This window comes from Acipenser ruthenus, chromosome 35, assembly GCF_902713425.1.
Source record: "Acipenser ruthenus chromosome 35, fAciRut3.2 maternal haplotype, whole genome shotgun sequence".
Lineage (NCBI taxonomy): Eukaryota > Metazoa > Chordata > Actinopteri > Acipenseriformes > Acipenseridae > Acipenser > Acipenser ruthenus.
In genome coordinates this window covers 10,803,076-10,820,577 of record NC_081223.1, presented here as the reverse complement: position 1 = coordinate 10,820,577, position 17,502 = coordinate 10,803,076, and the positions used below count along the sequence as shown (strand labels likewise).

Sequence of the window (17,502 nt, the reverse complement as noted above, 5' to 3'; positions counted from 1 at the left end):
TCCAGTACAGCACTGAGTTCTCTACACTAGACTGTATTGAATTAGCTGGCTCTCAGATCCCCAGTACAGCACTGAGTTCTCTATACTAGACTGTATTGAATTAGCTGGCTCTCAGATCCCCAGTACAGCACTGAGTTCTCTATACTAGACTGTATTGAATTAGCTGGCTCTCAGATCTCCAGTACAGCACTGAGTTCTCTACACTAGACTGTATTGAATTAGCTGGCTCTCACATCCCCAGTACAGCACTGAGTTCTCTACACTAGACTGTATTGAATTAGCTGGCTCTCAGATCTCCAGTACAGCACTGAGTTCTCTACACTAGACTGTATTGAATTAGCTGGCTCTCAGATCCCCAGTACAGCACTGAGTTCTCTATACTAGACTGTATTGAATTAGCTGGCTCTCAGATCCCCAGTACAGCACTGAGTTCTCTATACTAGACTGTATTGAATTAGCTGGCTCTCAGATCTCCAGAATGGAAAATAACAGAAAAAAATTGCCGTTTTCTCTTATGTATTGAGTAAAACCTAGCAGTCCCATGAATGCCATGAGAACGTCCCTTAGCTTGTATTTACAGCTCAATTCACCTCCACAGCACAGGAATGAGAGCTCCAGTCTAATCTTGCGATCTGAGGTCAGTCTGTTAAGAATCAATATTCAACATCTGATCTAGAATCTCGTAGTCCTGTAGGCTGTGGCTTCAAACCCTGCTCTCTCTCTACGGAGCACAGTTCAGGCAGTCGCCTAGGAGGGAGGCTTCGTTTATGGTCCAGTTTAGCGATGGCATGGGGAGGGGGGAGGAATGGTCGGAGCTTGGCCATTTCAAGCTGCAGCAATCAATTAAAGATAATGAAAAGCAGCTGATCAGGCCCCTACCCTTAATGCTAACACCTGGGGTCAGTCACTACTGTAATTGTAGAATTCATAATCAATTGCAATTATAACATTATTGTAGTCCAAACTCATGTAATTGTAAATGAAACTAAACTTTGAAATTGATGGACGTCAGTTCAATTACAGATTTGTCGCGCGATTATTATTCTTGTATTTTCAGCCACTTTTGAGGACCCCATTTGTTTGAAAAACATGTTCTATAGTGCGTTTCTGTGTCTGTAGCTGCGATTATCGCTTGGGTTATTTATAATAAACACAGTAAGCTTGTTAATGTGGGTAGTTGTATGTAACTTTTCAGTCTAATTCCTGCAGCATAACTAACTGTAATAAAATACCACAGCAGCGGTGTGGAGTAGTGGTCAGGGCTCTGGACTCTTGACCTGAGAGGCGTGGATTCAATCCCAGGTTGGGGGGACACTGCTACTGTACCCTTGAGGAAGGTATTTTACCTAGATTGCTCCAGTAAAAAACCCAACTGTATAAATGGGTAATTGTATGTAAAAAGAAAACAAATGGAAGTCGCCCTGGATAAGGGCGTCTGCTAAGAAATAAATAATAATTGTAAGTAATTATAATGAAAAAACAAACAAACAAAAAAAAAACACTTCCTTGTTTTTATTTTTAAAAAAGTGAATTTTCTAAAAAAACGGAAAGGTTTGTCGTGGCTTGATATTCCGTCACAATCTTTTAATAAAACTGTTTGCCAGGAACACACCTCAGCAAGTCCGTGGGTTGAAGGGCAGCTGTAAGGGTAACAGTTAGACAGGGAAGGAAAAGAGACTCCTATTGCATTGCAGCTTCATCCATTCCAGGTTTTATTAACTACCAGCTTGCTCAGCCCCAGTGTATCGGTAACAAGCTCAATCTGATTAAATGGATCAAACCGCTATGCAATGGAAGTCTCATTACCATCCCAAGTTTTTATTTAATATGAGCTTGATAGGTACAGCTCAGGTGTGTCTTATTAAGCTTGTAGTAAAACCAGGGACGGATCAGCCAGCCCAGCGGCTCAGCCCTCGTTCGCTGCCACCAGCTGCCCCACGGCCTCCCTCACGTACACGGACTGGATCTCCTTGCTCTTGAGGCAGAAGTCGCAGGCCCACACGGCTGCGCTCTCCCTGGTCAGCAGCCCGTAAGCCGGCTCCGTCATGCCGGTGCACTCGCGGTGAAACCACTTCTGGCACGAAGCCTCGCAAAGGATGGCGTCCTGGTCGTCGTGAACCTCCGACAGGCAGAACCCACAGGGGCACTCCGCGGGGGCTCCGGGCTTGGAGCGGCTCCCCTGGGGAGGGTGAGCTGGGAGCTGGGGGGGCTGGTCCTGCTGGCTCGCAGCCCCAGCAGAGGAGGAGGAGGAGGAGGAGGAAGTCGTTGAAGGAGGAGGAGGAGCTGAAGAGGACGCAGGGTTTGCGCTGGCGTTTCCGCCGCTGTTGTGCTGGCTGAACGCCCCGCCTCCTCCTGGGGTGTTTGGCTGCTGGGCGCTAGGGGTGGAGGGCTGCTGTAGCTGCGGTGCTGGCGGTTGTTGCTGTTGGGGGGGCTGACCCCCGTTCACAGGCCCGGGAACGGGTCCCGAGCCGGGGGGAGAGGCGTTGGGAGGGGGCTGGTCCGGGTGAAGTCCTGGGTGATTCGGAAAGCTTCCACCTAGAGCGCTGGCAGACTGGGCGGGAGGAGGGGGAGGGGGTGGCGGAGGGGCTGGGTGGCTGGACTGCTGCTGCTGGGGTGCGTTGTGGAAGTTTTTGGGGTCCTCTCCCCCAGCTCCTCTTCCTTCACCCCCGGGGGTGCCGGGTCCAGGGTAGGGGGCGTCAGGATTGGGGAACGGGTGCGGCAGGCTGCCCATGCTGTTCATGTTATTGTGGTTCCCTCCTCCTCCCATATTCCCCATGCCTCCCAAGCTGCCCATGCTCACCATGGCGTTCGGGGGCTGTCTGGATCCCGGGGGGCTGTTGAAAGGGTGCCCCCCTTGTCCCATCACCCCTGGCTGGGGAGGCCCAAACCTGGGGTGCCCCCCTCCTCCCAGTCCTGGAGACAGCATGGGGTGCATCTGGCCAGGATGCATGGGGCCTGGGGGGCTAAAATTGGGAGGCATGTTAAACCCAGGGGGGAAGCCACCCCCTCCTCCTCCACCTCCTCCTCCCCCCCCTCCGGGCTGCCCAAACCCCAAATTGAACCCCCCCGGTCCCATCTGGTGATGCGGCGGGAAAGGGGGTCTCCTCATCTGCTGCTGCGGGCCACCCCCGAAGGGCATCCTCATCCCCCCCACGCCCCCTCCGTACCCCCCCGGCCCTCCAGAGCCAGGGCTGTGCATGAAGGGGCCCCCCTGGTTTGGGGGGCCGGGCTGGGGTACCCCGCCCCCGCGGGCTGGGGGACCGAAGTCATCCTCAAAGGGGTTGGAGGCAACCAGGTGATCCACCATGGGAGTGGGGGGGGGAGCAAACTCCGAGAGTTGGGAGAAGGCAGCAGCGCTCTGGAGCAGAGAGAGAGGGGGGGGGGGGGTTAGATATGTTTACTTATTTATACATTCATGTTCACCTCTTATTTGCAACATTAGCACTGTTCCCACCCCCTTCACCTCGTATCACTCATGTCTTATCGGAGCGGTTAATACGTTCGTTTTAAAAGAAGTGTAAAATCCTACACACCATTCGATTCATAAATGCCATCCCTGTAAAGTTTTGAGCAATCAGACTCCTATTGCACAGCAGTTTCCAGGTTTTATTACCAGCTTGATCAGCCCCATGTACAGGTAACAAGCTCAGGTGTGTCTTATTAACATAGTAAAGCCAGGAATGGATCAGACTGCTATGCGATGGGAGTCTGATCCTGTAAGATATCGCTTCACTCTGACTCTTCATTTACCTGCGCACTGGATTTCCTCTTCTTCTTCTCTGGACTCTTCATCTGCAGCCCTGCGGAGAGGAGAGGAGGAGGAGAGGAGGGTTCAATCTGTACTGGGCAGCTTTCTAAACCTTTGCAGTCAGACCTGTTTCGTATCCCTCAGCTGATGCGCTATCCTCGCACTACTGCACTGCTAACATGTCACTGTAGATATAACTTGCTGTGATCCTAACTGGCTGCATCCTAGTTCATATTGTATTCTAGTAGTGTTATTATTATACATAGCATCCTAGTTCATATTGTATTCTAGTAGTGTTATTATTATACAGAGCATCCTAGTTCATATTGTATTCTAGTAGTGTTATTATTTGCACTTACTGTAATCTACACTGTATTTAAATATGAAGCTTGCATTGTAACCCTGTGCTGCCCTGTAACACCTGTGTGAGTCGCCTGGGATAAAGACATCTGCCAAATAAATAATAATAATAATAATAATAATAATAATAATAATACACAGTATCCTAGTTCATATTGTATTCTAGTAGTGTTATTATTATACAGAGCATCCTAGTTCATATTGTATTCTAGTAGTGTTATTATTATACACAGCATCCTAGTTCATATTGTATTCTAGTAGTGTTATTATTATACATAGCATCCTAGTTCATATTGTATTCTAGTAGTGTTATTATTATACAGAGCATCCTAGTTCATATTGTATTCTAGTAGTGTTATTATTTGCACTTACTGTAAGCTACACTGTATTTAAATATGAAGCTTGCATTGTAACCCTGTGCTGTCCTGTAACACCTGTGTGAGTCGCCTGGGATAAAGGAGTCTGACGAATAAATAAATAAATACATACTAAAGCATTAACAGATGCTTTATAAAAACACAGTCAGGCCTGCTAAATATTACCGCAAAGGGCTGACCACGGAGTCTCTCAGATCGCTGACGGGTGTGAAGCAAATTTATAAGCGAGACATTTTCAAAGTTTTACAGTACATGCTAAAACAAATACCAGAACACAGCCACAACAACATGTACTGAAACTTTTGATAACTTTTAAAATAATAAAAAAAAACAAGTGCCAGGCCGCCGTCAACAGGTGGGAAAATAAAATCAATTCTCAAATAAATACTGGTGTCTTCCAGTTTTAAAATCATTACCGCTATGAGGAAGAAATACTTTGAAAGTGAGCAAATGTAACTAGAAACAATACCGAAAGTATTTTGCTCTCTCTAGTGTCATATTCCTTCAAATACTGTCGATTCTGAATAAAATGGACTGAAATATAATTTTTTTTTTTTTTAAAAACTGTTCTCCGTGTTGTCAGGACTGTGTTGTCAGGTGTTTACCCCCCTCCTCACACAAGCGTCCCGGGTATTCCCCAGCACGATCAGCGGCTGTTTTATTTCTGAGAGGCTTTTGCCTCCAGACACAGGTTTGCTCTTATCAAACGGATCCATTTCAGCTCAGGATTGTAATAACCGCAGCACGTCACTGTCTAAAACGAGCAAGATAAACAAAGCGCAGGTATTCGAAAACATCTCACTGCGCCACCTTGTGGAATTTATTGATTATTTATTTATTTATTTTTTAAAAACTTCTTATGAATACGAGTTAGGCTTGTTGCCATGGAAAAACAAGTCTGCAACTCGGGCTGCGTTCCTGGAAATCGCACCTCGACCGCGTTTTTCACAGGGGGTGCTCTGAGACACAAACACAGCACAAGAGGGTGTATACAGTTGTAATTTATAGCATTTGACTTTATACGACATTGCAATCATACCAACTAATGTAAAACGCTATGTGAGTATCAGGCATTCATTCATATTATTATTATTATTATTATTATTATTATTATTCAGACGCCTTTATCTAAGGTGTTACAATGCAAAAACATCAATAAACAGTGTAGTTTCCAGCAAAAAAACACTACTCGAATACAATAGGAGACAAGTTTGGGTTAAAACGTGCTCAAACAAACCGAGTCGTCCTATACACACAGTCGAGTCGCGCTATTGGAATGTTGCGCATTCTATCGTACCTGCTTTGGCTCGCTTGCTCTGCCCCGTTGCCGACTGCAGCTTTCCTGGATCGGCGGCCATCAAGATCGATTCATGGCGCGCATTTTCTTACCGAGGGAAAAAAAAAAAGAAGACGTCTATATATTATATATACAGACTCGGCGAATCCAGAACAACGAACCGACACCGCAGAGGCGTCTCCGGGAACGGTGCCCCCCCCCCGGGCGGTGTGCAGTGGGGGTTGCCCCGGAGCTCCTGTGCCGCTCCGGCGGGAATCGGAGAAGACTCGTACACGGTCGGTAATCGTGCAGAATTCAATTAAACGTGTTTTGAAACCGGGGTGCAAACCGGAGGCGTGCTGTTAATATCTTCAAACGAGCCGCCTGAGTGACATCATCATTATTATTATTATTATTATTATTACAGTCTCTGATAGGCCCCCCCCCCCTCTAAAATCGCTTTTGCGGGCGGGTTTCGCTACAGCGAACACAGACGCGGTGGTTTCGCTTCATCGCCTCCGACTCCGTTTTGTTTTCTACTCGATATCTCGAAGCAAACAAAATAATTATTATAAATCAAACCCGAAAAAAAAATCGGTAAGAGCGACACCCGGCGCCGGACCCGCTCGCCATGGAAACAAAGAGGGGCCTCGACGGTGACGTACACACGGGAAGCCAGCATGTTGGATATACAGGGAGGGGGGGGGGGAGATCGTTAGTCTATTTTGCGCGGTCACTGGTGTGCTCACAAAATATTTTGCCAACACACACCAGCTTGGAATTTACTAAATATAGGCGCGCATTACGAAATCCGTGTTCAGCGGCTGTGTATTTATTATCATCTTATTGTTTTGGAAAATACCATTCACGCCTGGTACGAGAATGGAACATTCGAGGGCGTCTGACGTGCGCAACGGGGGTGGTGTGGTTTTACATTTAATTGTAAACGTGAAGACGGCACGTTTTTTTCTACTATAATTGTAATCTTTGTTTGTTATATTTCTAAGGAGTATTGTTTTTTCCCCCCAGCAGTGACTTTAAAACTCGATGTGGTTGAATTAGACCCAAAGTTTGAGCGCCACGTTCCCTCCCCCATATTTGGGATGATCCGTTCTCCCGGTTTGGAATGTGCGGGACGCTGGAGAAACGCAAGGCAGGCTGGGGTTTGTAGTTTGTTGTTATTATTTTTCCACGCCGACCCGACTCTGAATTAAGCCCTGTGCAAAATCACCACATCCATTGACTTCACCAAATCAATTCCATAAATCCTTAAAAATCAAGCAACAAATACATCAATACCGGTCCAATGTCTTATTCTGCAGTGAGGTTTGAACGACAGAAATCCAAACTTAACTTTTTAACTTCTACTAGATCGTAACGTGGAGAATTTCCCCCGACAAATCGCAGTCAAAATCGTAATTGTAACGTCTGGCAATAGTACTGTCAGTGTAGTCATAGTATCATAAACTAAAACTAATCCACCTTTTAGTGAGGAAGCGTCGCACTGCTTACAGTCGAGAGAGATCTCTATGTGCACACTGCCGATCAAGGTAAAAGCGATTTGTTAAATCATAGAAATTAAAGCTGGATACTCCAATCCAGGGATCGGCAACCTTGGTATAGTCCATCGCAGGTCTTTGTTCCAACCAGATCATTCACAATTGAATTGACCGGGGCACCGCCATTCCATTCACGAAGGAATGATCCGGTTGGAACAAAGTCCTGTAATGGAATACAATGGAGGTGCGCAAGTTTCCGGTCCTTCATTCTCAATTAGACCCAAAAGCACCACGTTCACTGGCTTCACCTACCAAATGAATCCTTAACATGGAAGAAAAAATAAATGCACAACAGTCCACATTGGAATTATTTTTAATCGCTTCAAAATTCAACAGCATCCACTCTGGCACGCTCATGTTTGCTGTGGCACACCCACACTCACACACACACATAATCATCTTCCTTCTGTAAAGTATTAGTGCCTGCTGTTTATTATTAGTTTATTTAGCAGACGCCTTTATCCAAGGCGACTTACAGAGACTAGGGTGTGTGAACTATGCATCAGCTGCAGAGTCACTTACAACTACGTCTCACCTGAAAGACGGAGCACAAGGAGGTGAAGTGACTTGCTCAGGGTCACACAATGAGTCAGTGGCTGAGGTGGGATTTGAATCGGGGACCTCCTGGTTACAAGCCCCTTTCTTTAATCACTGGACCACACAGCCTCCTTGTAAATACACCCATCTCCCCTGTCCCATTGTCTTCAATGCTGAACATCGTTCTCTCATCACAGTGATAAATACCCCAGGCAGTGTTAAAGTGTGAAGGATCTCTCAATGGCTCCAGTATCGGTATTTATGAATGCACCTGCATTTTTCACTCTCCTTTCCTCTCCCACACTCGTTTTGCTCTGATCTCCCACACTCATCTTTCCTCTCGCACATTGCCACTCTGGTTCTGTTTCCAAACTCTAAGGTGCTGGTTCAGGGCGGGACATACAGGGCAGGAAGTGGGGTGACGTCACTTCCTGGAGTTGCGCTCGTCTTCCTCCTTCTCCAGCTTGTAGGCGGGTCTGTATTTGACCACGCCCCTCTCGTCGACGAATCGCAGCGCAGGATTCTTGGAGGTGTTGTCTGTGCTGCCCAGTGAGGTGTAGCTGGAGAGAGAGGGCTTGGGCTTTAATTTATTTATTTGAAAATAGGTTTGACTACACAGTTTACTGTGCTTTTACCACAGCATACTGCAGTAAACTTTGAGAAGGGTTCATTATCTTCTCTGTGCTTTACTACACTGTGCTGTGCTTTTACCAGGGAGATACCACAGCAGTAAACTTTGAGAAGGGGGCTGGTTCATTATCTTCTCTGTGCTTTACTACACTGTGCTGTGCTTTTACCAGGGGGATACCACAGCAGTAAACTTTGAGAAGGGGGCTGGTTCATTATCTTCTCTGTGCTTCACTACACTGTGCTGTGCTTTTACCAGGGGGATACCACAGCAGTAAACTTTGAGAAGGGGGCTGGTTCATTATCTTCTCTGTGCTTTACTACACTGTGCTGTGCTTTTACCAGGGGGATACCACAGCAGTAAACTTTGAGAAGGGGGCTGGTTCATTATCTTCTCTGTGCTTCACTACACTGTGCTGTGCTTTTACCAGGGGGATACCACAGCAGTAAACTTTGAGAAGGGGGCTGGTTCATTATCTTCTCTGTGCTTTTCTCAGGGGATACTCTCTCAGTTTTGTAAGCCAGCGCGGTGTGGTGTTCTTACCCCTTGTCGTACAGGATACAGTATGGGACGTACAGCGTGCGCAGGAACTCCCAGATATCATGATAGGACCAGTCCTGTGCAAACAGAACCAGAGAAAAACAGAACGAGAGAGAGACAGAGAGAGAGAGAGAGAGAGAGAGAGAGAGAGAGAGGGAGGGAGGGAGGGAGAGAGGGAGAGGGAGGGAGGGAGAGAGGGAGAGGGAGGGAGGGAGAGAGGGAGAGGGAGGGAGGGAGAGAGGGGGGGGAGAGGGAGGGAGAGAGGGAGAGGGAGGGAGGGAGAGAGGGAGGGAGAGAGGGGGGGAGAGGGAGGGAGAGGGAGGGAGGGAGAGGGAGGGAGGGAGGGGGAGAGGGAGGGAGGGAGGGAGGGGGGAGAGAGAGGGAGGGAGGGAGAGAGAGAGAGAGAGGGAGGGAGGGAGGGAGAGAGAGAGGGAGGGAGGGAGAGAGAGAGGGAGGGAAAGAGAGGGAGGGAGGGAGAGAGAGAGATGGAGGGAGAGGAAGAGAAGACGGGAGAAGGCGAGAAGGACAGGGAGAGGGGAGAGTGACAGAGAGGGAGGGAGAAAGACAGAGAATGCCAACAGTGACAGAGAGAGAGGGAGAGAGAAAGAGGGAGACAGAGAGAGAGAAAGAGAGAGAGAGACAGAGGGAGAGACAGAGAATCAATCAATCAATCAACTCAATCAAAAGACATACAGTCCACTGAAAAGCCAATTCAACTGTAAGCAATTAAACTGCTTCCGAACACTTAATCAAACATACAAGGCGTGCAGGTGGACAAGCATTTCAGCGAATAACTTCATCAGAGTGCCAGCCGACATACGCAAGACTTTAAAATAATAATAATAACAACAATAATAATAATAATAATAATAATAATAATAAATCTTGTAATAAAAAAATGGGGTAAAAAATATTTACTATGGAAATCTCTCTCTTAACAACTCATTGTGGGGTGGGGGTGGGAGACGGGTGGGCGGGGTGGGTTAGGGTTGCTGTGTTGCTTTACTGACCAGCAGTGGGTTGACTCTCATGTACTTTGGCCAGCCGGGGTCAGTCGGGCACAGCGGGGTCAGAGATCGCGAGTAAGGGTCAGTGTTCCTCGTCCCCATGAGCACGGCCTGCAGCTGAGGATGCTGGGATTGCAGATCTCCGAGCGCCTCCCGAATACTGCCCTGCACTGTGTAGATCTGCAGATCATACCTGAGAGAGAGGAGGGGGGTGTTACCAACACAGGCCACAAGGGGGAGACAGAGATACACACACACAGACACAGACACTGGGGAGGGAAATAAGACTCCCATTGCATAGCAGTCTGATCAATTCCTGGTTTTACGAGGAGTTTAATAAGACACACCTGAGCTTGTTACCTACTGTGGCTAATTAAGCTCATAGTAAAACCTGGAATGGGTGACACTGCTGTGCAATCGGAGTCTTGTTCCCATCCCTGCTACCTGAACACAACAGAACAAAGGACCTATTGAAAAACTTGCATGCATGCTTTTGAATGATGTGCTGTCAGGGGCTTTTTGTTAAAAACCAGAGACATTCAAATGAAGCCTGCAGTTACTAGAATCTTTCTGAAGCGTTTCCGAGAAGGCGAGTCTATTCTCGTTTCTTTGAAGAGTGTAACCTGAGATCATGTTTAAGATTTTGTTTTTTTTCATGTTGGTAATGAAAATTCTTTAAATAACTCAGGACTTAACCCATTACATGCCTGATTATTGTTTATTAAAAAAATAACAATATTCAGAACACAAGCTGTATTTATGTATTTCGATACAATACTATCAGACTTTTGCGGTTAACAAAATTCGAGGAAGTTATCATAACAATATAGTTAAAATTCAAATAACAGGGAGATCCCAGTTAAAAATGCTCAAAAAAAAACTACAAACGAGGACAAATGCACTTAATGGGTTAATGCTTTTGTGACTATCGCTCTAGATAAATACCTTGTGATTAACTGTTTCACAGATCAATAGAGGACGCAGATGGAATTCAACATGGAAGGCAGACTAGCACGAGGACGACAGGAGCATTAAACAGGCGTGCAGACGAGTGCTGCACGAGCCCCCTACTCCACTATTCAGAGCGAGCTCACCACGAGCAAGGGGCATTGCTGCTGAGGGTGCCAGTTTACCATTCCAGGAGCAGCGAGGGAACAAGCAGCTGCTTGGGTTTGTGAGGATCGCTGCTGTCCGCAGTGAAAGCGCTCTGCCAGGGAAGGAAATAAAGACTCCCACTGCATGTTTTGATCCGTTCCTGGTTTTCACTTGGAGCCTCAGCTGACACACCCATGAGCTTGTTACCTCGTGGTAAAATGTGGACTGGGTGGAAATGCTGAGCAATCAAAGGGTCTTATTGCCATCCCTGTACGATCACGCCCCTTCAGAGAACGACAGGGTGGACATGCAGCCCCTCCCGTCCCCCGTCCCTCTCCCCCAGCCTCACCTCTTGATGGTGTCCTGTATGAAGCGCTCCATCTCTGGGAAGGGAGAGACGGTTCGGATGTACAGAGCCTGCAGCTTCTCCTTACAGTCCGGGGCCCTCCTGAAGCACACAGAGAGGAGGGGAGGGGAGGGGAGGAGAGGAGGGGGGAGGGAGAGAGGAGGGGGGGAGAGGGGGAGAGGGGAGAGGGGAGAGGAGGGGAGGGGAGGGAGGGAGAGAGGAGGAAGGAGAGGGGAGGGTTAGAAAATGCCCTGGGCTTCTGTATTTTGTATAAACAGTTCATGTCAGTAGAATAGACTTGTGTAGCTGTTACAAGCCTTGCTTTACTATCACACACACACTGAGAGACACACACACTGAGATACACTGATACACTATGACACACACACTGAGACACACACACACTGAGAGACACACACACACTGAGATACACTGAGAGACACACACACACTGAGATACACTGAGACATACACACACACAGTGAGATACAGATACACACACACACACACACTCTGAGATACACTGAGACACACACACACACACACTCTGAGATACACTGAGACACACACACACACTGAGATACAGAGATACACACACACACACACTGAGATACACTGAGACATACACACACACAGTGAGATACATACACACACACACACTCTGAGATACACTGAGACACACACACACTCAGATAGAGACACGCACGCACACACACACTGCACTCACCTCTGCAGCGCTGCATGGTACAGGTGCAGCAGGGCGGTGCAGTCTTTGCCCCCGTTGAACCCCACGCAGATCTCAGACAGGCTGAACTGGTTCAGAGCCTCCTCAATCGTCCGCAGCGCCGACGCCACCTTCAGGCCGAGTGGAGATCCTGCAACACGACAGCCAGTCAGAGCTCACCTGCTTTTACCCTCTGAGAAGGGGGCTGGTTCATTATCTTCTCTGTGCTTCACTACACTGTGCTGTGCTTTTACCAGGGGGATACCACAGCAGTAAACTTTGAGAAGGGGGCTGGTTCATTATCTTCTCTGTGCTTTACTACACTGTGCTGTGCTTTTACCAGGGGGATACCACAGCAGTAAACTTTGAGAAGGGGGCTGGTTCATTATCTTCTCTGTGCTTTACTACACTGTGCTGTGCTTTTACCAGGGGGATACCACAGCAGTAAACTTTGAGAAGGGGGCTGGTTCATTATCTTCTCTGTGCTTTACTACACTGTGCTGTGCTTTTACCAGGGGGATACCACAGCAGTAAACTTTGAGAAGGGGGCTGGTTCATTATCTTCTCTGTGCTTCACTACACTGTGCTGTGCTTTTACCAGGGGGATACCACAGCAGTAAACTTTGAGAAGGGGGCTGGTTCATTATCTTCTCTGTGCTTCACTACACTGTGCTGTGCTTTTACCAGGGGAGGAGGTACCAAAGCAGGGTTGGGGGTCAATTCCTTGTTTTTCAATTCCAAATCCATTTTTAAAACAGTGTCTATAACTGAGAAGCTTGTTTTAACAGAATGGAATTACACCAGTACAATTACAGCAGTCCAGTTTGAGAAAAGAACAGGACACAGAGAGAGAGAGAGGGGAGACGAGAGAGAGAGAGAGAGAGAGAGGCGGTGTTACCGGCGTGTGCCAGGCGGTACACCTCCTCCGCGGCGCGGGCCACGGGGTCCTGCACCAGGGGCACCACGCTGCCCGGGGGCAGGTTCTCTATCAGGTAGTGGAGCGCCTCCTCGAGCCGGGGCAGGGAGTCCGAGTCCAGGGTGAGCTTCACGCGGTGGTAGTTGCTGAGCCAGTCGGGGTAGGAGCCCAGGCTGACGCAGCGGTGGAAGAGGGCGTCGGCACGGCTGAGCGCGGGCGCGATGGAGAACTCGTCCGCGTCCACGAACACCGCCCGCGTGTGGAAGGAGGTGCGGGGGTCAGCGAACAGGTGCTGCAGCCCATCCAGCGCTGACTCCAGCAGGGAGGGGATGCCAGGGAACAGGTAGACGTTGCGCACGCTCACCAGGGGGTACCTCAGGGGCTCCCCGCTCCTGCGGTCCGTCCCGTAGTTCAGCACTGACGACTCCGGCACCAGGGCCAGCTTCATCTCCGGCCGGGCCGGGTCCGAGGTACCGAAGTGGGCCTCCACCAGACGGGCGAGCTCGGGGTTGGGTCTCAGCTGCTCGCGGAAGGCCAGGGCCGCGCCCTCGAAGGTGACGTCGTCGTGGGTGGGGCCGATGCCCCCGGCGGTCAGGAGGTAGGTGTAGCGCGGCGCCAGGCTGGCGATCTCCTCCGCGATCAGCCGGGCCTCGTCGGGCACGACGGACACGCGGCACACGCTCACCCCCAGAGATCGCAGGCGCCGGCACATGAACAGGGAGTTGGTGTCCTGGGTGTGACCCTGGAGAGAGAGAGAGAGAGAGAGAGAGAGAGAGAGAGAGAGAGAGAGAGAGAGAGAGAGAGAGAGAGAGAGACAGAGAAGGGAGAGAGAGACAGAGAAGGGAGAGAGAGAGAGAGAGAGAAGAGAGAGAAGGGGGAGAGAGAGAGAAGGGAGAGAAAGGGAGAGAAGGGGGAGAGAGAGAGAGAGAGGGGGAGAGAGAGAGAAGGGAGAGAGAGAGAGAGAGAGAGAAGAGAGAGAGAGAGAGAGAGAGAGAGAAGAGAAGAGAGAGAAGGGAGAGAGAGAGAGAGAGAGAGAGAGAGAGAGAACAGAGAAAACATCCAGTATCATTATATATCAGGGTTGGAAACAAGACTCCTATTGCACAGCAGTTTCGCCCAGTCCAGGTTTTACTACCAGCTTGATCAGCCCCCAGTGTGTCTAGCTAACAAGCTCAGGTGTGTCAAACCAGGAAAGGATCACACTGCTACGCAATGGGAGTCTTATTTCAATCCCTGTTTAATGCTGTACAATCAAACGCACAGGCACACCCTTATGAAAGTTTAGCGCGGTCATTTGGTAGTTTTTAAGAGCTTAATTAGGAAACAGAATCGGCTCAAAATAATTTTTAAAAGGGATCAAAAATAAACCGCGAAAACTTCGCACCCTAATTACAAAACGGACACATCGATAGGAAACTTGGAACACCGTGGCTCACCTTCAGGATCTCGTCGCCTATGATGATGATGCCGGCGGTGACAGCGCCCCCCTGTGGCTCCTCGGTGTCGGTGCTGGATGCGGCCATGGCGCTGGCGAGACGGACGCGGAGGTTCCGCAGTCGGGAGAGACTCCTGCAGGCGAGCGTGACGCGGAGGTGCATCAATGCGCGGCGAGGGGGGGCTGGTCTACGTCATCCCCAAACCACAGAGCATCGCAGAATCACTGGGAGAACCAGGCACAAGCGCAGAGTGGGCGGGTCAGTGCCTGGGTTTCAATAACAAATTCCCCATTCCTTTTTTAAAATCCATTCCCAATTCAAATCCCTCTGAATGTGTTTTGTTCAGGAAACATAGGAGAGAATGTGTATCCCACTCAGAAAATAATGTAATGTTATTCACGGTAAAACGTCTTCAAAGAGGTTCTGAAAAATTCAGCGTGACGCGTCCCCCAGGTGTTGCTACAACTGTTTAAATAACGCACCTGGCGTCTTTCTTTTCATTGTTAACATCCTGACAGCTTTTAACGCTGATGACTTTGAAGTCTGCTTCAAAGCTCTTTTTGAAATGGCTGCTCTAGTGCACTGGGGGTTGAGATCCGTCCTCTAAATCACTGCAGGAAGAGCGATTAAGAAAAAAAAATCAAAAAGTCCTCTGGCTTTTCTGAAAAGAGCTTTGAAACAGACTTTAAAGTTATAAGTGTTAAAAGCTGTCAGGACGTTAGCAATGAAAATGACGTCATTTTAACAGTCGTGGCAACACGTGGGCACGTGTAACTGTATATGTTTCGCAACCCTGCTATTTACTCTTCAAGGAACATAATATCTATCTAGTATCTCTCTGTATAGTTCTCTTTCTCCAACCCTGATGTTAATCTGTAACACGTCGCCAAACTGGGGTGTTTAACTGCAACTTTTGTTTTTTTAAAATACTGTGATCGAATGTTTAAATAACATCCATGCACTAGAAATACAAACACATTCTCAAACACATCACTTTAGCACACAGAAATCTAAACCCACAACCCACACCTTCTGCGATAATTACGAAAGCATTAAGACCCGACCACGTGGGCGGTATTGGTCAATATACCGGACTGTCCAAGAGCGTCCCGAGACCCGATCGCCCCTGGAAGGTCCATTACTCCCAATATATCTCATTGCGCTTAGAAAATAAAAGACAGAAACTACTTTTGTGGTTTAAATTTGGATATATTGACAGTTAATGGACCCGCCCCCCGCCAATGAGACGCCAGGAAATAAAAAGCAAATTTTCACAAATGTTTTTAAAAAAAAAGGTTTCAAGTCACAGTAGTAAGCCGACAGTAAGAGCTATTTTTTTTTATAATTTTCGTATAAATGCCCATCGTATTTTAATAATTGCACATTTTAACATAGGGCAGCAGCGTGGAGTAGCGGTTAGGGCTCTGGACTCTTGACCGGAGGGTCGTGGGTTCAATCCCCAGTGGGGGACACTGCTGTTGTATCCTTGAGCAAGGTACTTTACCTAGATTGCTCCAGTAAAAAAACCCAACTGTATAAATGGGTAATTGTATGTAAAAATAATGTGATATCTTGTAACAATTGTAAGTCGCCCTGGATAAGGGCGTCTGCTAAGAAATAAATAATAATAATAATGTACACACACGTTCATAAAGTTTAATATAATCCGGGTCGGGTCTGATTTTCATTCATGATAAATTAAGACAGATTATTATTTTTTTAATTAAGACAGCTCGTGGAAATGAACACCTTAATTATTAATAGCGCGCAGTCTGTCGTATTAAAGACATTTCGGTATCTGGATTATCAACCTCTATCGAAACACTGCCATTCATTGCAATGCGGTACAGCCAGCGTATTTCAAAGGAGAAAGGTCTTGTATATTACAAAATAAACAACAGACAGTGTTAAAAATGCATTGTACGTCAGACTTTGTACTTTAAACTCGTTTAAAAATAAAAACATTGATTAAACAGTACTGTACCGTGTAGGTCATGTGAAATGTAAAATATACCTTCTTTATAGTGGCAGGTTAACGTATCTCTTGATCCTCGCTGGCTTTACCTATTGTAATTAAATACCCGGTGCTATGTCAAGAGCTGTTATTATTTCTAAATGTAATATACTGTTAATTAAATATTAATTCTGCGGTTTTAATAACTCTCCAGCCTCCGCCGACCCGTCTTCAAAACCGCACAGACTTCCGGGACACACGCGGTCCAATCAGAGTGGAGATTGAACGAGCATGCGTGGATCAGAGTGCAGAGCGGGTGTCACAGTCAAAGCGGTCCCGGGTCACTTAAAAACATTTAGAAGCTCGTAGTCATGTAGTACCCCCCCCCCCCCGTCCCATAAAATACAACAGCACACGTTCAATTTACAGAGTGTATAGTTTATTAAAATATACAGGGACTGTAGATAGAAAGAAAATGTTTTTTGTAAAAAAAGTGCACACTTGTAAAAATATATTTTTTTGCAACGTTTGAAAATATTGCGTTGTTTCACAATACAGATATTTCCTGGGCGCTTAAAAAAAAAAAAGGTTCCTTCCACAAAGATTTGAATAACCACGTGAAAAATTAGGGGTTCACTTTTATTTTAGAAAACTTGCATACAGTATCGTTTCCTCGAGACAGTGACCTGTTGTTTTCTCTATACTGGTGAAACCCACTTCCGTTGTTTTTCATATAAAGCTTTTTTTTTTGGTTTTTTTGGTTCACAGTTTCTTTTTCATGTAGTGGTCACTTACACTCATTTATATATTTTTTTAAAAAAAAATGATTCATTCTGAATTTGAGAATGCATCTTCCCAATTTAAAACCAGGGATTTGAAGCACAGAGACTGAACTGCTCCCTCCCTCCCTCACCCCCCCTAAGAGAAAGGGTGCTTCCTCCAGTCCAGGGCAGGCTTGAGGCACAGAGACTGAACTGCTCCCTCACTCCCTCAACCCCCC

At 47.4% G+C, this 17,502-nt stretch overlaps 2 protein-coding genes across 3 annotated transcripts; both read right to left on the bottom strand.

Annotated features, from left to right (window-relative positions):
- Positions 1–1,497: 1,497 nt before the first annotated feature.
- LOC117395414 (pygopus homolog 2) lies at positions 1,498–6,574 on the bottom strand. The gene is made up of 3 exons (XM_033994301.3): positions 5,783–6,574; positions 3,751–3,800; positions 1,498–3,358 (listed from the first exon to the last, which is right to left on the bottom strand). The coding sequence occupies exons 1-3, from the start codon at positions 5,841–5,843 to the stop codon at positions 1,907–1,909; spliced, it is 1,563 nt and encodes a 520-aa protein (XP_033850192.3). The 5' UTR covers positions 5,844–6,574; the 3' UTR covers positions 1,498–1,906.
- A 1,043-nt stretch (positions 6,575–7,617) lies between these two features.
- Positions 7,618–16,797, bottom strand: flad1 (flavin adenine dinucleotide synthetase 1). Of its 2 annotated transcripts, none has more exons than XM_059007375.1 (8): positions 16,563–16,797; positions 14,549–14,814; positions 13,095–13,854; positions 12,200–12,347; positions 11,477–11,575; positions 10,036–10,225; positions 9,029–9,102; positions 7,618–8,417 (listed from the first exon to the last, which is right to left on the bottom strand). In XM_059007375.1, the coding sequence occupies exons 2-8, from the start codon at positions 14,708–14,710 to the stop codon at positions 8,282–8,284; spliced, it is 1,569 nt and encodes a 522-aa protein (XP_058863358.1). In that variant the 5' UTR covers positions 14,711–14,814; positions 16,563–16,797; the 3' UTR covers positions 7,618–8,281. The 2 variants fall into 2 exon arrangements, with proteins under 2 accessions (XP_058863358.1, XP_058863357.1); XM_059007374.1 differs by having other exon boundaries at positions 14,549–14,772; positions 16,563–16,796.
- Positions 16,798–17,502: the final 705 nt, after the last annotated feature.

Coding starts and splice junctions, on each gene's coding strand:
- flad1 (XM_059007375.1), bottom strand. CDS start 14,710: ATGCACCTCCGCGTCACGCTCGCCTGCAGGAGTCTCTCCCGACTGCGG. Junction 13,855..14,548: donor TAGGCGACGAGATCCTGAAG/GTGAGCCACGGT, acceptor CTCTCTCTCCAG/GGTCACACCCAGGACACCAA. Junction 12,348..13,094: donor GTACCGCCTGGCACACGCCG/GTAACACCGCCT, acceptor GTCGTGTTGCAG/GATCTCCACTCGGCCTGAAG.
- LOC117395414 (XM_033994301.3), bottom strand. CDS start 5,843: ATGGCCGCCGATCCAGGAAAGCTGCAGTCGGCAACGGGGCAGAGCAAG. Junction 3,801..5,782: donor GAGCAAGCGAGCCAAAGCAG/GTACGATAGAAT, acceptor TCCTCTCCGCAG/GGCTGCAGATGAAGAGTCCA. Junction 3,359..3,750: donor AGAGGAAATCCAGTGCGCAG/GTAAATGAAGAG, acceptor TCTCTGCTCCAG/AGCGCTGCTGCCTTCTCCCA.